General features: G+C 51.9%; 1 protein-coding gene across 1 annotated transcript in view; it reads left to right on the forward strand.

The window, feature by feature from the left end:
• The window catches only part of LOC141981940 (uncharacterized), a 30,763-nt gene extending 16,234 nt beyond the window's left edge, over window positions 1–14,529 (forward strand). The window contains exons 9-14 of the mRNA XM_074943556.1: window positions 3,227–3,583; window positions 4,245–4,371; window positions 8,314–8,469; window positions 9,117–9,230; window positions 9,475–9,579; window positions 10,341–14,529. Coding sequence (XP_074799657.1) covers window positions 3,227–3,583; window positions 4,245–4,371; window positions 8,314–8,469; window positions 9,117–9,230; window positions 9,475–9,579; window positions 10,341–11,563 — 2,082 coding nt within the window. The 3' untranslated portion in view covers window positions 11,564–14,529. The remainder of the gene's footprint in view (window positions 1–3,226; window positions 3,584–4,244; window positions 4,372–8,313; window positions 8,470–9,116; window positions 9,231–9,474; window positions 9,580–10,340) is intronic.
• The last annotated feature ends 5,881 nt before the right edge of the window (window positions 14,530–20,410 follow it).

Below are 20,410 nucleotides of genomic sequence, written 5' to 3' on the forward strand. Positions count from 1 at the left end.
ACGGCTTACCAGGGCCTCTTGAATGAGCCCATGAATAGGAACACGTACCGCTACATTGCTACAAGCTTGCAGTCACCTGCTACAGCGTTCAGGATATTGTAAGTATCGTTAATAAGCAAATCACACTTTAACGTGGACCCTGTTGCAATGTGTAGAGACAGGCCATGGGCTGAAGGATGCTGTTGCTTTCTCCTTCCAGCTGCTCATGTGCTTCTTCAGTCCCCATTGCACTGGTTTTCTCCTTACTGATTTTTAATATGTTTACACTAATCAGGAAGCAGAACCTTCACTCCCTCCCAAAAGACACTGTTAACTCTTGCAGTCTTGTCTCGAGTCTTGGGATATTGGGTGTCTGTCAAGCCCCATCTCCTAGAGGCAACTGATTACAGGAGGCTCTAAGCTTTTGTTTAAAAAAACCCCACATTTCTGTTCCTTGTTGTGGAGAAAAACTTGAAAATGTGACCAAGTGTAACCTAAAATCTCAGAAGGCAAGAAAGAAGAACCCAACATTTATTCGTTTTTAAATCACGATTTTGAGGGGCCTGACTCATGATTTTTGAATGTGTGGCATGGGCAATGCTGCAAGTATCTCTTTTGTGTGGCTACATCACATGGGTGGAGTCTCCCCTGTACAGAGACTGCTCATCAAGGCCTCTGTCCCATAGCGGTTACCCCATTTCAGCTTTTTAGCCTGACTCTTATCTCATGTAGGGCAGTGTTACTCCTTTGACTTCAGTGGAGTTACTGTTGATTTACACAACTATGAGTGAGAGCAGACTCAGGGCCTGTGTTTTCCTAACAGATTTTCCTCAAAGCAAGCATGTCTGTTCCTCACAATACCCCTTTCCCGGTAAAGCCTTCCTTTTGATGACACTCGGTGCCTCTCCGGCTGCTTAATTTAATCCATCCTCTGTATCATCATTACTTATGCACATCTGCTCTATTTTGGATACTGTGTTTTAAAAACTGATTTTGTGATAAGAACTAAAGGTGAAGTTAAAGAATATGAGGGTCCTTTATTTACTTGAGCAATACAATTAGTAAACAAAGAAATACTCATTGCCAGTCTCTTTAGAGCATAACATAAAAATGGCCATACTGGGTCAGACCAATGGTCCGTCTAGCCCAGTATCCTGTCTTCTGACAGGGGCCAGGGCCAGTGCCAGTGCCAGATGCTTCAGGCAGTTGGAGGTTGAGGGACATCCGGTGGATAGAGTTGCATCCCCTGGCTATTAGCCATTGATTGACCTATTCTCCAGGAACTTACCTATTTTTTTTAACCTAGTTATAATTTTGGCCTTCACACGGTCCACTGGCAAAGAGTTCCAAAGGTATACTGTGTGGTGTGGGAAGAAGTACTTCGTTTGTTTTAAACCTGGTGTCTATTATCTCCTATCAGTGTGGGTGCTAAAGATGGAACTGAGCCCATTACAATCAGGGGAGTGGGAATGCAGACTTTACCTGTCAGGGCTCAGAAGGAAAATACAGGTGACTTGCAGCATCCAACAATGGGTTGGCACAGAGCAGGGGAGACAAAAGGCCTAGAGTTATTTTAGATTCTTTTAAAGACCCTCCCTAACTCACTGACAATAGGATACCCAGCAAACTTTCCAACATCTGAAAGCATTAAAAATATCTTCACCCCTTTTCTGGTCACCCCCCGTGGGTTTTCCAGCAGGCCCAGTAGCCCAAGCACCAGTTCCTGTTTTGTTCTGGTCCCAGAGCTGGGTTCCTGGGGGACAATTTGCAAGCGGCTGGAATCCCCCGCCCCGGCCAAGGCACCTGGGGAGGGAGCTCGGGGTCCTCTGAGCTGGGGCCGTGGCCGGGCTCGCGGCGGGCGGGCGCGCGGCGCTTTGTCCCACTGGTGGGCGGTGGAATAGGGGCAGGTGCCTGCCCCCTGCCCCCCGCCCCCCCCCCCGCTTCCCCAGCTGCCCGAGGACACGGGGATGGGCGGGTCCCCCAGGGGCCGGAGCCTGTTCTCTCGCCCGGTGAGGGCGGGGAAAGGGAGGCGATTCCCGCCGCCAGGGGCCGCTGCCGCCGCGCCCCGCCGCTCCCGGCAGACAGGCCGCGGCTCCCTCCCTCCCTCCGGGCCGCGCTCGCTCTGCTCCGCCCGGCAGCGGGGCCGGCCCGTGGCGAGGCGGCGCCGGGACTCTGCCCAGCCCGCAGCGGGAGCGGGGCTCGGCCGGGCCGGGCCCGCGGGAGCAGCCCCGCCCGGGGGGGCCATGGCCGAGCGGGCCGCTGCCCAGGTGAGGGTCCGGCGGTCGGGGGAGCCTCGGGCCCCGGGAGCTTCTCCCGGCCCGGGCCCCGGGAGCGCGGCCCGGGGATCTGCGCAGTCTCTGGGAGCGCGGTGCTGCCCGGCCGGGCCGGGGGGTCCCGGGCAGCAGGGGCGGGGCCCGGCGCTGCTCCCCAGGTACCCCCGGGGGTTTGACCTCCGCCCCGGGCGCTGGGGGGAGCAGCCCGGTTCCCGGGGGCTCCCTTGGGCGCACGTCTGGCCCGGCCCGGCGGGGGAGTTCTCGGTCTGTGCGGGAGCCTCCCTTGCCCCAGAGACACCGGCCGTCGTGCCAGGGCTTCCTGCTGCTGTGTCCAGGCTCCGCCGAGCCCGCGGCCGTGGGCGCCCTGGGGGGCTGTAGGTCCCCGCCGGGGTGCGCAGAGCGCGGGCTTGTGGGGAGCGTCAAGACACCAGCTCCGGGCTGTAGGGACGCACTAGTTACCGGCCTGAGTATCGGCCTAGCAACTGGGTAAAACTCAATGGCCTGCGGTGTGCAGGTCAGGCTAGAATTCAGGGGTTCTTAAACTGGGGGTCGCAAGGTTATTACATGGGGGCGGTCATGAGCTGTCAGCCTCCACCCTAAACCCCGCTTTCCTCCAGTATTTATAATGGTGTTAAATATATAAAAAAATGTTGTTAATTTATAATGGACGGGCAGGCGGGTCGCACTCAGAGGCTTGCTATGTGAAAGGGGTCACCAGTACAAAAGTTTGAGAACCACTGGGATAGATGATCGAATGGTCTCTTTTAGCCCTATAGCCTATGAATATTCCATACTTCCTATGAGTCAGACATTGTGGGGTTTCCATTTCAAATCTCCTTCAGTACAGGAAAGGAAATAGTTTTCCCCTGTGTGGATCCTGACTGTACAAGAAGATCCAGCCCCAGGTAGTGCTGAAGGGCTCTTAGGCTGTTTTTTCCCTGATGCTGACTTTCAGTTTCTCTTCTTGGAAACAGGATCCCACTGTTCCTGAACAAACTCCTGTGAATGAAGCCCATCACCACGCTACAGAGATCTCCTTGTGGACAGTAGTGGCTGCCATCCAAGCTGTGGAGAGGAAGGTGAATTCCCATGCCACACGATTACTGAATCTGGAGGAGAGAACAGGGACAACTGAGAAGAAGTTAACAGACGGTGAGAAGACAGCAATGGAATTTGGTAACCAGCTGGAGAGTAAATGGACTATTTTGGGAACTCTGATCCAGGAGAATAATTTCCTGCAGAGAAGGCTGGAGAACATGGAGAACCTGCTGAGAAACAGGAACTTCTGGATCTTAAGACTGCCCCCAGGCACTAAGGGAGAAGTCCCCAAGGTAACAATATCCCAGCTAGTATTGAGGGGTACAAACTTAGATACTGAATGGGTTTTCATATCTTTTGATGTGCAGGCCCTTTAATTCACCACTTTATAAGAGTGCTGATGCAGGGAGTGATCTTACTGGCTTTATGGTGTCCAAAAACTCACTTGCCAGACCCAGTCGGTCCAGTCATTTATGCATAATGTATAGGACATCTGGGCTCTGTTTGCAGCTCAGTCACTGATTTGCCTTTCATCTCCAGCAAGTGCTGATGTGGAAAAGTAATATTAGGAGTGTACTTATGCATCACGTCTGATGCAGTTTGGAAACAGTAGTTGGAAACCTAGATGACAGCCAGCCCCATGTGCCCAGCCCACCATATGCTTTCAACAGACCACCTGCTGCAAATACTGCATTTAGTCAGTGGGAGGCGAGGGTGCTCTGCACCTTTCAGGAGACACACATCTTTTTGCTGATTTTGGGCCTGACTCTTCAAAGTTTCTGCTAAAATTGTTGGTCCAGACTTGGTTCATCTAAGAGCACAGCATAAGATACATTCCCTGCCATAAGGATCTTCTCCAAAGCCTATGGAAGTCAATGGCATTTACTTTGGTGGGCTTCGAGTCAAGCTGCTATAGTCTAAGAAAGAAGCTTATTGTAACCCTTGTGATTCCAGGTGCCGGTGACATTTGATGATGTCTCCGTCTATTTCAATGAGCAGGAGTGGGAGAACTTAGACGAATGGCAGAAGGAGCTTTACAAAAACGTGATGAAGGGGAACTATGAGACCCTGATCTCTCTGGGTAAGGATCAGTTTTCACTCTCTGATTAGAAACAGTTGCTACTCTGATTCCTATTGCAGGTTATTCTTCAGTTCCTTTGATTGCCAGTGGATCACTACTTCCCAGAGCATTAGCAATAGACAGCTCATACCACACACCCTTCTATTTAAAACTCTTTTCTTCTAATATCTAGTTTTCCCAAACCCTTTGAAGGATGTGGAATGTCTCCCATTGACTTCCAAGGGTTTGGGATCAAGTCCGGCAAGTTTAAGTGACTTGCCAGATCACCCAGGGAGTCTGTGGCAGAGCTAGGAATTGAACCCAGATGTTCTGAGTAGCAGGCCAGTGCCTGAAATACAAAAGCATCCTTCATTTCCTTAAAGAGCCAGATCACCCCATCCTGTGGTAAAATCAGTCTTCTGCTGATTTAAAATCTCAGTCCTACCATTGTATCAGCTAGTCCTTTGAGTGTATGTCCATAGGATGCTGCACCATAGGATGCATACATGCCATGCACTCTTGACCAGAGATGACAAAGCAGTGTCTGCAGGCCTATGCCTGCCAGAGTGGTGCCTCTAACCGAGGGCGTATAGGGGGGCGCAGACCTGCTGCCACTCAGTTCCTTCTCAACTGCCTGCGGCTCGAGATGGAGTGGTTGCATGTCTGCTGGTTCTCAGCTTCCCGCCTTTCTTAACATAGTGATTTATTCTTAGTTTTTGCTTTATTTGTGTGATTATTTTATTTCTGCGTTCAGTTTTAACACAGCTGTGTTGAGAGGAGGGATTCCCCCCCCCCAGCTCTTTTTCTTTCTATCGTCCAATTTGGTCCATTAGCACTCTGCATTATGCCAAAGATCCCAGGGTTTAAGTCCTGCCAAACTTACCACAGGTCTTTTCCCTGTAGTGAGAGGCATTCAAACTGCTTTGGAGACACCCACATTCTGTCCAAGTGTAAGATCAGTTCAGGGTTTAGAGGCAGGTCTCGGAAAGAAGGAGAGGCTAGACTGAAGTACCTTCTAATGGAATGCTCACTAGCGCTGGTGGGGCCCGCGTCCTCCTCTGTACATTGGCCTCCACGTCCCAGGCTGCTCCAGCAGCACCTTGAGAGGCGAGGACTTCTGAGAAGCAGCCGCCTCTTGCCCTTATCTGGGAAACAAGAAAGAGGGGTGGGTCACCCCCTAAATTCCACTCTAAGGAGGCCTTGTGTTCCTCTAAGGGCACAGCTGAGGTGCCGTCTGATTCCAGAACCGAGCCGCTGGCCCCTCACAAGAAGCAGCGTGCAGAGAAGTCTTCTAATAACACAGGGAGTCGTCTACCTTGGTACTGAGTGACCCCTCTCGGCCCTGAGATGTGCACAGGCCTCCTACTGACACTCCAGTACCGTCACCTTCCCTGCACCAGAGCTCGGAGGTCAGAGAAGTTTCTCTACAAGCCTCTCTGCTACCGTGCTCACCATCTCAGCACGGCGTCCAGGCTCTGGTACAAACTCAGACTTGCGCATACCGTAGCCCTCCAGTACCCTCCAGGTTTCTCTCTCCAGAGGGCCTTTTCATACCAGAGGAACTGGCATCTCCCCTGTTACTGACCTCCTCGAAAGCTCCTTCCCTGGTACCGCTCAGACACCTGCAACCACTATCCTCCTGGATTGAACATCGGTCAGACGTCCAGCCTCTGCATTTGGCACCTGTATCTGGTTCTCCCGCATTCTGCCCAGGGGATGATTATACTTTGGACTCTGAGGTCTCAGTACAGGGCTCTTTTTCAGCATTATACCATCACACCCTGCTAAGCCACTATTTTGGGGAGTGCTTAGTACCCCATCAGATGCTCCATATCCAGGCGTTACAAGTATCTGTGGGGACCTTCACCTATCAGCCCCCTAGTTGGGCTTCCTGGAATCCTTGGGGTCACCTTGGTGAACAATTTTATAGAGTACCAGCCAGAAAGAGACCCCAGTACTGCCAGTACACATCGCTCTAGGTGAGTTTTGAGCACAGAAGTAACCCGTTCGGATAAGGTCAAGTCAGTTCTCCTATCTAGCAGTAAAACTAGTACTTTGAAACTTACCTTCAGAAGTGGAAAAGCTTCCATTCCTGCTATTCTCTGCACTCGTCTCAAGCATCAGAGGTTCTACTCTCCAGAATCCTGGGCTGCCTGTTGGATTTGAAGACACAGGGTCTAGCAGTGAATCCAGGGCATGGTCTACACTTAAAATGCTGCAGCTCTGCAGTTGCACCACTTGATTAAAGACAGAACTATGCCAATGGGAGAGCTTCTCCCGTCGGTGTGGTTAATCCACTTCTGTGAGAGGCGGTAGCTACATCGACGGGAGAAACCCTCCTATCAACTTAGCGCTGTCTACACTGGCAGTTAGGTTGGTATAACTGTTGCTCAGGGGTGTGAAAAATCCACACCCCTGAGCAGCATAGTTATACTGATGTCAGGTCTGCACTATAAATTTGCCTTACTCAAAATACTTTTGGCTGCTGTCACAGTCTTCCAGTCACGCACTGAGGGCTTCTTGGTTTTTGCCCACATCACTTATGCCAGATTCCTCAAGGGGCTACACAACTTGTTTCCCCCTGTAGAGACTCCAGTTCCCAAGTGGGACCTTAATTTGGTTCTCAGTGCCCTGAGGGCCCCCCGCTTTGTACCTATGGTTACCTGTTCTCTCCTGCACTTCTCCTTCAAGACTTAGTTCTTTAGAGCCATCTCTTAAAGAATGGGAGAGCTTGGTGTTATGGCAGACCCACCATTTACTACCCTCTATAGAGATGAGGTTACACTGCATCCCCATCCTCGCTTCCTTCCTAAGGTCTCTTCAGAGTACCACATTAATGAAGAGAGCCGCCTATCAGTGTTTTACCCAAAGCCTCTGGAGGGGAGACCAGTCTACTTACACTAGGTGTCAGAAGGAATCTCGCCCTCTACCCTGACAGGATTAAGACCTTCGGGGCTTCTCCAAGATTATTTGTGTCATCTGCAGAGAGGAGGAATGGACAACCTATTTCCATTCTCAGACTGTCTAAGGAGTTTCAGGTTGCATTTCAACCTGTTAGAACAGCACACACCTCCAGAGCTCAGTCCACAGCTATAGCTCTGCTGAAAGATGTTACCCATAACAGAAATGTGCAGGACTGCAACTTGGTCTTCTGGTCACACCCTTGCCAAGCATTACGCCATCTTACCTACTTCTAGGGATGATATGACCTTTGGTGAAGCAATCCTCCAAACAATCTTGGACTTGCCTCCCTGTCAAGTTACTGCTTGGGAGTCTCCTCTGGTGGAGCACCCATCGGGACATATATATTCAAAGGCGGAGGAGAGGTTACTTACCTTATAGGACCTTGAGTTCTTTGAGATGCTTTGTCCCTATGGATGCTCCACCTTCCTTCCCCTCGGCTGTAGAGGCTCTGCTAGGTGGTAGAGAAGGAACTGAATGGCAGCGAGTCTTGTTTGGAGGCATGAGGGGCTGCTCTGCGCAGGCCTGCAGACACTGCTTTGCTGTCTCTGGTTGAGAGCACACAGGCGTGCATGTATCTTATGGCAAGCACACCACAGGGACAAGCATCTCAAATAACTCAAGTTACGGTAAGCTAAGTAACCTCTCCTTTTGTGTCACCTGGTAATAGAGCATGGAGCATTCCTCCCTGAACTGGCTCTGGCCTTGAAGGGACTCTGTAGACTTTGTTCAGGTTTAGGTTCACCAACAAATGGGTTAATATACCACTGTGCATATCAACTCCCCTTCTATGAGGTGAACCCCGGCTCTTCTGCTGGGAAGCACACCCGACCTCCACAAGAAATGGTATCTTTTACAGGATCCTTATTAGGTATTGGCCTCCTTTCAGATCTGTCATCAGCTCCAGCGAGGGAAGGGGAGCTGGTTTAAAATCATTTAGCATTATTTGTAATGAATATTAATAGGCCATGACGTTCCCTTAATATCTGCTACCATGAACAGACTACGCTGTTTCTAAGCCAGACATTCTGTCCCGCATTGAACGAGGGGAGGAGCCGTGTGTCAGGGATCGGTGGGAATCCCTGGAAGGATTGGAGGAAAGAATCCAGAAGAAGGAAGGGCTGGTGGAAAGAGAAATCCCTGTGGACCCCAACGCTGGTGAGTTCTACCAAGTATCACAAACCCACACGTTCTCCGTAAGGACTAAAAAAATGCAGGGTTTGGGCGAGGGCTGAGAGTCGTCGGCAGGGCCCAGCGCTTTGTTACTCATCATCCAACAAGCTGAAGGAAGATGAGAGGAGGGGGCTGCAGGCCAGTGGGCCACAAAGTGTCCTGTAGTCTGCATATGAGGCACTGAACTTTCTGTTGGAAGCGCAGCTCCAGAGCGCCCACAGGTGAACTGCTACTCCTGGCTGGCTGTAGGAGTCTCTCGGAGCCCTCCCAAGTATCTGCCAGGCATCTCATGTTCATGAACTGGATTTGCACTTGAAACCCACATGCCAGCCACGCCCTGTCTCAGCCCCTGCCACGCCCCCTTTTCGCCCTGACCTCTGCTCAGGCAGAAGTGAACCCCCCCAAGACAAGAGGATGAAAAGTGGACAAGGCAGGGGGAGCTGTGTGACCCTGCAGGGAACAATATTACAGGAGTGTGGGAATTCCTCAGGCTCCCCTGGGAAAAGCAGAGATCTGCTTTCCTGAGGATCACCAGTTCTGCCTCTGTTCAGCTCAGGTTTAAAATCACATGTAAGTGCCTGGTGAATATGAATAAACCACGCATTTCCCCTCAACTCTGTCTTCATGAATAGGCCATGCCATTTCCAACCCTGACATCCTGCCCCAGGCTGAAGGAGGGGAGGAGCCGAGTATCAGGGGCCAGAGGGGTTCGGCAGACAGAGAAATTCCCCTGGAGTCCAGCACAGGTGAGGAATGGGTTGGAACCCGGACTTGGTGAGAGGCGTGAACAGCACCTGGCCCATCAGCATGTATAACTGCATCTGTCTGGATGTGTTTTCTCATCTGTTTTCCCTTCTCTCCACAAAATGTTACCCAACCTCCCACCCATCCCAAACAGCTCTAGCCCCAAATCCTTTGCAGAAAGAGGTCAATAAGTGCTGGTAAAACACACACTAATTTGTTTCTGTTTCTCATTAACATAATCACCAGTTTCCACATCTGACACTTCAACCTGGATCAAACAAGAGGAAGAGCTGGGTGCTGGGGACTATCAGGAACTGGGGGAAGGAAGAATTCTCTCAGGCTCCAGCATGGGTGAGCAATGACTGGCTGCTCTTGTGCAAAACTTCCATTGGCTCTGAGGAAGAGTGGGGCCCTAAGGGATTGAAACACCTCAAAGGAAGTGAGTGGAGTAGCTACCTGCAGCTCATAGGATCTCCTCCACTTCTGGGTTTTCTTCCTATTCTAGTGATCGTTTATTGTTATTTGCATTGCAGTCCCGAGTCAGGGCTCCGTTGTGCTAGGTGGTCTATGAACACAGAACAAAAAGACAATCTCTGCCCTAAAGAGCTGACAGTCAAATAGCCCCACTGTAAATGTACAGCCATCACTTGATGGCGGGTGTCGGTCACAGCTCCCCGCCTGTCCGGAGTAGTGGGGGGCAGTCGATCCCATCTTTCACCTTTTTGAGTGTTTGATGGGATGCAGAGGAACAGGGCCCCTTCTTTACCCTGCCCCCATGCCTTCTCTGGGGGAATGTTTACCCCTCGACACCCAGCTCGGAGGGGTGGTTTCAGGCTCATAACATCAGTCATGCCGTGATGCAGGAGGTGTGTAGGCTAGAAGTGTCATGACATCCAACCCAAATTGTGCTGTCTAGCAGACAAGATTTCAAGCCAAGATGAGCCCTACTTTAAGTCTGTTGAGTTAATTACACTGAAGCTATAAATTATTCATTGGACCATTAAAAAGTGTCTTTTTTTTTCTGCACAGAATCTCTTAGCCAGGGGAGTTTCCTTCCAGATCAAAGCACTAATGCTCATCTGTCTGTCTGTCTGTCTCTCTCTCTCCTTTAGCAAATGATGGGACAGCGAGCAAAGAGAAGGAGAAGTCCTGGAAGGGATGTCTGGAGAAGCTGGAGCTGCAGGGGATGTCATCAGTGAAATCAGAAGAGGAGGGTTTGCAGAGCCTACAGCAGGGAGTGGCTGCACCGCTGGCTAACGCTGCAGTCAGCAGAGTGGAGAAATCCACCCAGTGCGACCGAGACTTCGGCCTGCTCAAGGGCTTTGTGGTGCAGCCGGGAGAGAAGCCCTTTGCCTGCGGTGAATGCGGGAAGAGCTTCCGGCTGAAGGGGAATTTCGTCAAGCACCTGCGGAGCCATGCCAAGGTGCGGCCCTACAAGTGCACCGAGTGCGAGAAGAGCTTCAACTGCCAGTCAGAGCTGCTGCGCCACCAGATGATTCACCGCGGGGAGAAGCCCTACAAGTGCAGCGAGTGCGAGAAGAGCTACAGCCGCAAGGTGTATCTGCTCAACCACCAGCGTGTGCACACGGGGGAGCGGCCCTTCCAGTGCACGGTGTGCGAGAAGAGCTTCCGGCAGAAGGCCGTGCTCATCTCCCACCAGCGCCTGCACACGGGCGAGCGCCCCTACAAGTGCAGCGAGTGCGGCAAGAGCTTCACTCAGCAGTCCAAGCTGACCAACCACTACCGCGTCCACACCGGCGAGCGCCCCTACAAGTGCACCCAGTGCGACAACAGCTTCAGCGAGAAGTCCAAGCTCAACAACCACTACCGCGTCCACACGGGGGAGCGGCCCTACAAGTGCACCCAGTGCGAGAAGAGCTACTGCCGCAAGGAGTACCTGCTCAACCACCAGCGCGTGCACACCGGCGAGCGGCCCTTCCAGTGCGCTGAGTGCGGCAAGAGCTTCCTGCTCAAGAGGAGCTTCATGAAGCACCAAAGAAACCACATGGAAGAGAGACCGCACCAGGGCGGCCCAGCTGCTAAAAGCCACGGCGGGTCTGTCGGCCATCAGGGGAACGAGTCGGGCGAAGGGCTGAAGCGCCGCACTGAGGGCGGGAAAAGCTTCACGGGGAAGCCTGAGACGCACCAGCAGGGCCCTGTCAGGGAGCAGCCACATCAGTGTGGCACGTGTGGGAAAAGCTTCCAATACGAGGACTCTCTGAAAGAACATCAGAGCCTCCACAGCGCAGAGCAAGGGCATCCGGAGATTTCTCGGAGCCCCGGACAGGGAGCAGAGGCTGGACTCCTGGTCGTAAAGATGGAAGATACGTGGTAGCCAGTGGAGTTAACGTACAGCGGGTGCGTTAGTCAGACGAAAGGCAAGAGGAGGAGTTGAAACGTCCATGGTTTAGAGAGAGCTTCAGCCCCTCAGATCAGCGTGTGTGTCTGAGCCCCTGGAGAAGAGGTGGAAACCCAGCCAGTGGGCTCCCTTCTGTCCCCACGTGAAAGGGGAACCAGGGACACTAGCTGGGGAGGATTCTTCTCTCTCAACTGAAAATGCAGCAACGGCACCATGGGGACACGCAGGGGAACCAACTTCTGCTTGTGAAACATCCCCACGTGGCGGCAGGCGGACGGCACCGGGAGAGGAAGAAGTCGGAGGGACATGAATGACTGGGAGTAGGAGGGGGATGGGCACTCTGTATGGAAGGCCTGCTGCTGGGCATCACTGGGCAAGACTGAATCACAATTGCTTAGGACATAAGCGGACATCTCAAGTTCAGCCCCATGGCCCACGTCCAGCAATAGCTTAGGAAGTCTAGTCTGTTCTTGTTCCTAACGGGACCCTCGCTTTGGCCTTCACTCACCTGGAGGACATCTGAGTTCTGTGACTCCAGCAGAAGAGGGACTCAGGAGTAAAACAAAAAGAGGGAGATAATGAGAAATAACCTGAATAAATGGGGAATACATGGGAGATCAGTAGGGAGGGGGGCTGGAATGATTTGTATAGTGGGGTATAATGAGATCCATTGAACCAAACTGTAAACTCTTCATATGATGGAAACCCTTTCAAGCCAGGGGGTGTGGCAGCAGCCCTACTTCCTGCCCCTATGTTAGTAGGTAAATCCAAAGAGATGTTCTCACAGACTCCTGACACAGGAATTATCTGGGCAGGTCACCACCCTGGAGCTTTTCACTTGGGCAGGTGGGGAGCATATGTGTGTGGGGGGGTGTTTGTGTTGTTTTTTTTATCATGTAACATGTACAGATCTGATCATGACTTTTAAAACCTAACGGTAACACTGTCACCTCCTCCTTCCGAGTGAGAAGGCGGTTGTTCCCACCAACATTTCCTCAGCCATTTCAGGGTTTCTCCCTGAAGCTTTTATCTTGATGTACATACTATAATTTGCATTGTCCGCTGTTCTTCTTTTGTACGACTGGTGTAGAGCAGCAACTACAATTTCACCTGAAGTTGATGGATCCAAATAGCTACACCAGGAGTAGCAGAATTTATTGCAGTGATGCCTCCTTCATCTTTATACATTGGGCAGTAGGTAGTGATATGTTCGATGGGCTGTCGTGGGGAACCACACTTGCACACCAGGGAGTCCTTGATCTTCCATTTGTGCATTAGATCGCCGCATCTACCATGGTTGGTTCAAATTTGGTTTAGAGTTGATCAAGATGACCGTGGAGGGTCAAACCCAGGAACTTTCTGCATGGGATCTGGCACAAGGTGCTTATTTTTTAGTTCTTGTTTAGCCCAGTCTGCTTTCCAGGCTTCCTTCTGATCATAACCTGATTGCATGAGGCTAAACGAATGTTCCCAGAGAGACTTGCGGGACTTAATTCGTTGTGGAGGGGCTGTCACGGAGTCCCCGGGCGATGCTCTGGAACTGCTCCCTACGAAGCCAGTCAGGACTCTGGGGAAGTCTACTCTCTGTGAGCAGCCTGTCTTCAGGACACACAGCTTGCACCTTCCTGGGTCTGACCTCGGAGCATTCAGCATCCTCTGCCCCTCTGTGCGCTTCCCACAGTGAATCCGCCCAGGCGTGGTCCTGGGAAGCTAGAGGATCTTGCCCCCCAACTCTGCAGTCAGACGTGACTCTCAGCCAGCCAGTAAAACAGAAGGTTTATTAGACGACAGGAACGTGGTCTTTAAAACAGAGCTTGTAGGTGCAGAGAACAGGACCTCTCAGCTGGGTCCATTTTGGGGGGCAGTGAGCCAGACAACCACGTCTGCACTTCACTACACGTCCCCAGCCAGCCCCAAACTGAAACTCTCTCCGCCCCTCCTCCTCTGGGCTTTGTCCCTTTCCTGGGCCAGGAGGTCAACTGATTCCTTTGTTCTCCCATCCTTTAGCTCTCACCTTGCAGGGGGGAAGGGCCAGGCCATCAGTTGCCAGGAAACAAGGTGTCGGCCATTCTCTGTGTCCAGACCCCTGCACACACCTGCCCTCTAGGGCTCTGCAACGATCATACACCCTTATCCCACTACTGAGATACTTAAGAACTACCTAGGGGAAACTGAGGCACCCTCACAATATTCAGAGGAAACATTAAGAACAGTCCCGCTTCGTCACATCTCTCCCCCCTTCGAGACCGAACTGAGCGGGGTCACTTTAGCCAGTGACCTGGGGAAGTTTGAAGTCACCAACGTTCCCAGGGATGCCCCAGCATCTCTCCTGTTCCTTGGTGGGAGTTACACCAGGCCCTTCCAGTTTCATGCCCTCCCTTAGGTCGGGGTTGGTCAATAGCACTCGCATGCCGCATGTGGGAAGGTTTATGAGGCCTGTGCCCTTTTGCCACCCCAAAACCCTCGGGGTCAAACTGGGATCGGGTCTTCTCCTTGCGCTCCAGTCTGGAGGGCTGCAATTCGGGCTCTCTTGGTTAAGAGCCCGCATCTTGACCTGGGCCATATACTGTTCACTTACAGAACTAGCATGGAGACATTCGTTTCTCAACAACCTTGTCTCCCCAACAAGCTGGCCAAACACAGCCACTTGGTTATAGGATTCAGAGGAGCAGCCATGTTAGTCTGTATTCACAAAAAGAAAAGGAGTACTTGTGGCACCTTAGAGACTAACAAATTTATTTGAGCATAAGCTTTCGTGAGCTACAACTCGCTTCATTGGATACATGACTGTTTAACTTTCTTAACAGCTTTCACTCCATCTGAGACCTTCTCAAAGCTATCCACACTGGATCCTTCAACAAGAAAGTCAGTGGCTTCATTCACAACAGAACATTTTTGGCTGTTAGGAACTGAAACTCTTGAATAAATCACTTTCACACCCTTCAGTTGCAGTAAACTGCTTGCAAAGACTCCATGAGGATTCCTTTCCCTAGGGCTTTTCTATGCAACAATTCACCCTTCACAGAAATTCTGCCCTTACCCTCTTTACCTAGGGCTTGCTCTAGAGAAATACTTTCCTGAGCAACAACAGACTCTTTCTGGGTCTCACTTACATCCAGAATTACCTCTGGCCCATCCGGCGGATTCCTACACAATCCCCTTTCAGGCAAATTTACACACTTCCTAGATAAAAGTTTAGAAGCATTCTCCTTCCCTTTGCCACACACAAGTTCTGGAATCTTTTCCTTCTTGCTACAGGTTTCCACACCATCAGTAGGTAACAGGATCAAATCACCTTCATGCTCTCCTTCTGCCCTGGCTAGGATCTCACCCTGATTAGACAGAGTTGCTACACCCTTTCCCAGCCACACACTAGCAACAGGCAAAATACAAGCACCAGAATTGTCTGGGCTCTGGGATTTTACATAGACGCTAACTGGATGCGATCTAGTTACAGGGCCATTCTCCGGAGCAGACACAAACTTAGGACCATTCCCTTCCTGGGCTTTAGCTGAATCCAGAACCAGCTCTGAGACAACTGCACGACCCTCAACCATCACAGGCTGCAAGGCCCCTTCTGTCTGCTCCACAGACCAAGAAGAGGTCCCTCACCTCAGTCCCTGGAAAAATCATGGAGCAGGTCCTCAAAGAATCAATCCTGAAGCACTTACATGAGAGGAAAGTGATCAGGAACAGTCAGCATGGATTCACCAAGGGAAGGTCATGCCTGACTAATCTAATCGCCTTTTATGATGAGATTACTGGTTCTGTGGATGAAGGGAAAGCAGTGGATGTATTGTTTCTTGACTTTAGCAAAGCTTTTGACACGGTCTCCCACAGTATTCTTGTCAGCAAGTTAAAGAAGTATGGGCTGGATGAATGCACTATAAGGTGGGTAGAAAGCTGGCTAGATTGTCGGGCTCAACGGGTAGTGATAAATGGCTCCATGTCTAGTTGGCAGCCGGTGTCAAGTGGAGTGCCCCAGGGGTCGGTCCTGGGGCCGGTTTTGTTCAATATCTTCATAAATGATCTGGAGGATGGTGTGGATTGCACTCTCAGCAAATTTGCAGATGATACTAAACTGGGAGGAGTGGTAGATACGCTGGAGGGGAGGGATAGGATACAGAAGGACCTAGACAAATTGGAGGATTGGGCCAAAAGAAATCTGATGAGGTTCAATAAGGATAAGTGCAGGGTCCTGCACTTAGGATGGAAGAATCCAATGCACCGCTACAGACTAGGGACCGAATGGCTAGGCAGCAGTTCTGCGGAAAAGGACCTAGGGGTGACAGTGGACGAGAAGCTGGATATGAGTCAACAGTGTGCCCTTGTTGCCAAGAAGGCCAATGGCATTTTGGGATGTATAAGTAGGGGCATAGCCAGCAGATCGAGGGATGTGATCGTTCCCCTCTATTCGACACTGGTGAGGCCTCATCTGGAGTACTGTGTCCAGTTTTGGGCCCCACACTACAAGAAGGATGTGGATAAATTGGAGAGAGTCCAGCGAAGGGCAACAAAAATGATTAGGGGTCTAGAGCACATGACTTATGAGGAGAGGCTGAGGGAGCTGGGATTGTTTAGTCTGCAGAAGAGAAGAATGAGGGGGGATTTGATAGCTGCTTTCAACTACCTGAAAGGGGGTTCCAAAGAGGATGGCTCTAGACTGTTCTCAATGGTAGCAGATGACAGAACGAGGAGTAATGGTCTCAAGTTGCAATGGGGGAGGTTTAGATTGGATATTAGGAAAAACTTTTTCACTAAGAGGGTGGTGAAACACTGGAATGCGTTACCTAGGGAGGTGGTAGAATCTCCTTCCTTAGAGGTTTTTAAGGTCAGGCTTGACAAAGCCCTGGCTGGGATGATTTAACTGGGAATTGGTCCTGCTTCGAGCAGGGGGTTGGACTAGATGACCTTCTGGGGTCCCTTCCAACCCTGATATTCTATGATTCTATGATTCTAAGAGCCGGACACACTTTCTCCTTCACCAGACACACCGCTTGGGATCTCATTCCCCTTGTCCCAGCACACAAGGCTGGTCACAGACAACTGCTTGGAGATCAGGGTAGCTCCCTCCAAAGGCAAGTCAATACCCCTGACAGACACAGGCACGTTTCCTTCCCTGTCACAATTCTCCACCCAGGTAACAGGTAAGGTCCAGGGACACTCATCTTCCACTCTCCTCGCCTTCCCACCCTGCTGACTAGACACAGCCATCAGCTCACAAGGCTGCCTAGGCTCATCCAGACTTTCCTTACCCAGCACCTTGCCACTCCCAACAGATCCCCTGCCCTGCCTGTGTCTCTCCCCACTCAGCTGGGGTCTCAGCTCCCACTGTGCTCAGCGCTGCCCTTGCTGTCCCAGTGGGGTAGGCAGCGAGCTCGCTACTTTCCTCACTGCATCAGAGCCAGCGTGAGCCCCCTCTCTGATGTGCAAGGGGGCGGGGAGCATCTCTCTGTCCCACCCAGCCCCAGGGCTCTGGTTACAGGCAGGCAGGTAGCCTAAGCCTAGCAGCTCCTCCCCCCTGCCAGCCAGGTCTTCTGCATTTTCACTGACCATTTCCCTCTCTGCCGATTGGTTCCCTGGATTCAAATTCAAACCTTTGGCCTTTACAGGAGCGGGGCCTGGATCCTATCCCAAAGAGTCACAGTCACTCCCCAACAGGGTCTCACAGCTGATATCCTGGAGAACCCCAATGACCAGCCAGCCCCACACCTCCTGTGTCTGCTCTGGGATCTAGGCCATAGGCAGGATGAGGGGCTTCATCCCTGGGACCCTCACCCAGCTCACACAGCCCCTCAGCATCTGAGGCTGCACCACCAGGGGCCTGACAACAGTTTTCTCTGTCCCAGGATCTCGCCACCCCAGGAATGTCTCCCCATTGACCTTCACCTTCCGCTCCCACTGGAGGTCCAAGGGGCCTGACCCCAGGAAACTCCACACAGATATATAGGTTGGGGTCAGGAGTGGGAGCCTGTCCACCTCCCCACCCATCTGGCTGACGGAGTCTATGGCCTTGGGACGCAGCAAGGAAGCTAGACACCGGGGCTTTTCCGCAGGGTCCCCCTTGTTCAAATCGCCAGCCTCCTCAAAGGCAGTGAGGTGGGCATCCACATCCCCCCCCCCCTTAACCAGGGGCAGCAATTTAGTCGAGGTTCCCTGCAGAACTGGCACCCCGGGGTCTATCCCCACTCACCCCTGGGGGGTCCCCTAGGCCTTTCCGCTCCCCCACCGCCAGTTCATGCTGCTGCTGCTTCTGCAGCTCTTTCTTGGGCTCTCGCTGTCTCTCACAGTCCTCTTGGACTCGCTCCAATCCCATCCATCTCCGATCCCCGGATGGGGAACCCGATCGTGAAGACCCCTGTCTGGTCAGGGACAGGAGTCTTGGGGATGCCTGGCTACCACTCCAGCTGCTCCCAGATCCTGCTATAGCCCCATTTGGGGTCAGGAATCTGCTCCTTAGAGCAGTCATCCTCCTCCAGCTGCACGATTAACTGTGCTTTGGTGAACTTTCCAATGCTCAACCCTCTCTGCACAGGGTTACAATGTCCTTCAAGTGACAGGCCATCACTCCGCTGTTCCCAAGTTGTTGTGGACTCTCAGGCCGGTGCGCTCTCAGCTCCCCACGGTTTCCAGGGAGACCCCCTAGTGTGCCAGCCATTCTTGAGGTCACCATCTCTTTGCCAGGGTCGAGCTGCAGACTCCTCCGCCCCTTGGACCACTTGCTGCAATCCCCAGGGGAACCCTGTTACTGCAAAAGTCCTTCTCTCTCCTAGGGCCAAGCCACAGGCTCCTCCACCCCTGACACTGCTCACCGCAGTCCCCAGGGGGACCTCATTACTGCACAGTCATTCTCACTGGTCACACACTCCCAGGGGTTAACTGCCCCCCGAAACCGCTCCTCTCTGAGCCTTCAGCACGCCTGGTCCTCGTCAGTCCCCCTTCATTTTACTGTTCCCCAGTCACTTACTGCAGGAAGTGCCATCCACGGGGTGCAGTACATCCCACTGCTGTCACCAGTTGTCACGGAGTCCCCAGGTGATGCTCTGGAACTGCTCCCTACGAAGCCAGTCATGACTCTGGGGAAGTCTCCTTTCTGTGAGCAGACTGTCTTCAGGGGACACAGCTCACCCAGCTTCCACCTTCCTGGGTCTGACCTCAGAGCATTCAGCATCCTCTGCCCCTCCGTGCGCTTCCCACAGCGAGTCCGGTCAGGGGGGACTCCTGGGGAAGCCAGAGGGTCCTGCACCCCAACTTCGCAGTCAGACGTGACTCTCAGCCAGCCAGTAAAACAGAAGGTTTATTAGATGACAGGAACATGGTCTAAAACAGAGCTTGTAGGTGCAGAGAACAGGACCCCTCAGCTGGGTCCATTTTGGGGGCCAGTGAGCCAGACAACCACGTCTGCACTTCACTCCTCATCCCCAGCCAGTCCAAACTGACTCACCCTCCAGCCCCTCCTCCTCTGGGCTTTCCCCTTTCCCGGGCCAGGAGGGCACCTGATTCCTTTGTTCTCCCACCCTTTAGCTCTCACCTTGCAGGGGGGAAGGGCCCAGGCCATCAGTTGCCAGGAAACAGGGTGTCGGCCATTCTCTGTGTCCAGACCCCTGCACACCTGCACTCTAGGGCTCTGCAACGATCATACACCCTTATCCCACCACCTAGATACTTAAGAACTGCCTAGGGGAAACTGAGGCACCCCCACAATATTCAGAGGAAACATTAAGAACAGTCCTGCTTTGTCACAGGGGCATTGTCAAGGTCTTGAGGAATAGGAAGGCATCTGTTTTCCTGGATTCGCTGAGCTTCATGGAATGTTGCAGCCGTTCAGCGTATCGGCGGGAGAGCGATGTTAGACAGGACAGCTAGCCATGGGGTTGGAGCTGCCTTAAGGGTTCCTGTGATGCACCGCACCACTGTATTTAGCTGGGTATCCACAAGTCGTGTGTGGCTGCATGCTCCATACTGGTGCACAATATTCAGCTACTGAATATACAAGTGCTATTGCAGAGGTTCGCAACACTGATGCCGATGGACCCCAGGTTGTACCTGCTAGTTTCTGGATTCCGTTGGCTCTCGTTTTGATCTTTCCAGCTACCTTCTCAAGATGATCATGGAAGGACAGGGTGCGGTCAAGTTTCACTCCCAGATATGTTGGGGTGTCATCGTGTTGCACATTTTTACCACAGAAAGCTACTTTCAGTGTGTTTTTGGCACTCTTCTTATCAAGATGAAATGCGCTTACTATTGTTTTTCCAGGGTTTGACTTGAGCCTCCATTTCCAGAAATATTGTTCCATATTGTAGAGGCCCTCAGTTAGTGCTTTCTCAATGTCGTGGAGGTTTGATGCTTGGATTGTCCTGGCAAGATCATCTGCATATCCAAATTTTCGTGATTTAGTTGGAGGCATGTAATTGATGTAAATATTAAAAAGGGCTGGCGCAAGCATAACCCATTGTTTATGCTGCAGGGTGAGCTGGTCTTATTCCCCAGTAGGCCCCTGTCACTCAGCATGGTCCACAACAGGCAAAGTGTTTGGTAGCAAGGGATAATTTTAACAAGTTTCAGCATCAGGCCCTTAATCCATACACTATCATACGCACATGACAGGTCAGCAAATACTGTGCCAGTCTTGAGGTTTTTTTGATAGCCAGACTCAATGTGAGTTGTGAGTGCCAGAACTTGGTCACAGCTGCATTTTGGCCGGAAGTCTGCCTGTTTGACAGGGATAATTGGCTCAGTAAAAGGGCATATTCTTTTGAGGTTGATACGTTCAAGAAGTTTACAGGTTACACATAGTGGAGCAATTGGCCTATAGTTTCCTGC

The sequence above is a fragment of the Natator depressus genome, chromosome 2, assembly GCF_965152275.1.
Source record: "Natator depressus isolate rNatDep1 chromosome 2, rNatDep2.hap1, whole genome shotgun sequence".
Lineage (NCBI taxonomy): Eukaryota > Metazoa > Chordata > Testudines > Cheloniidae > Natator > Natator depressus.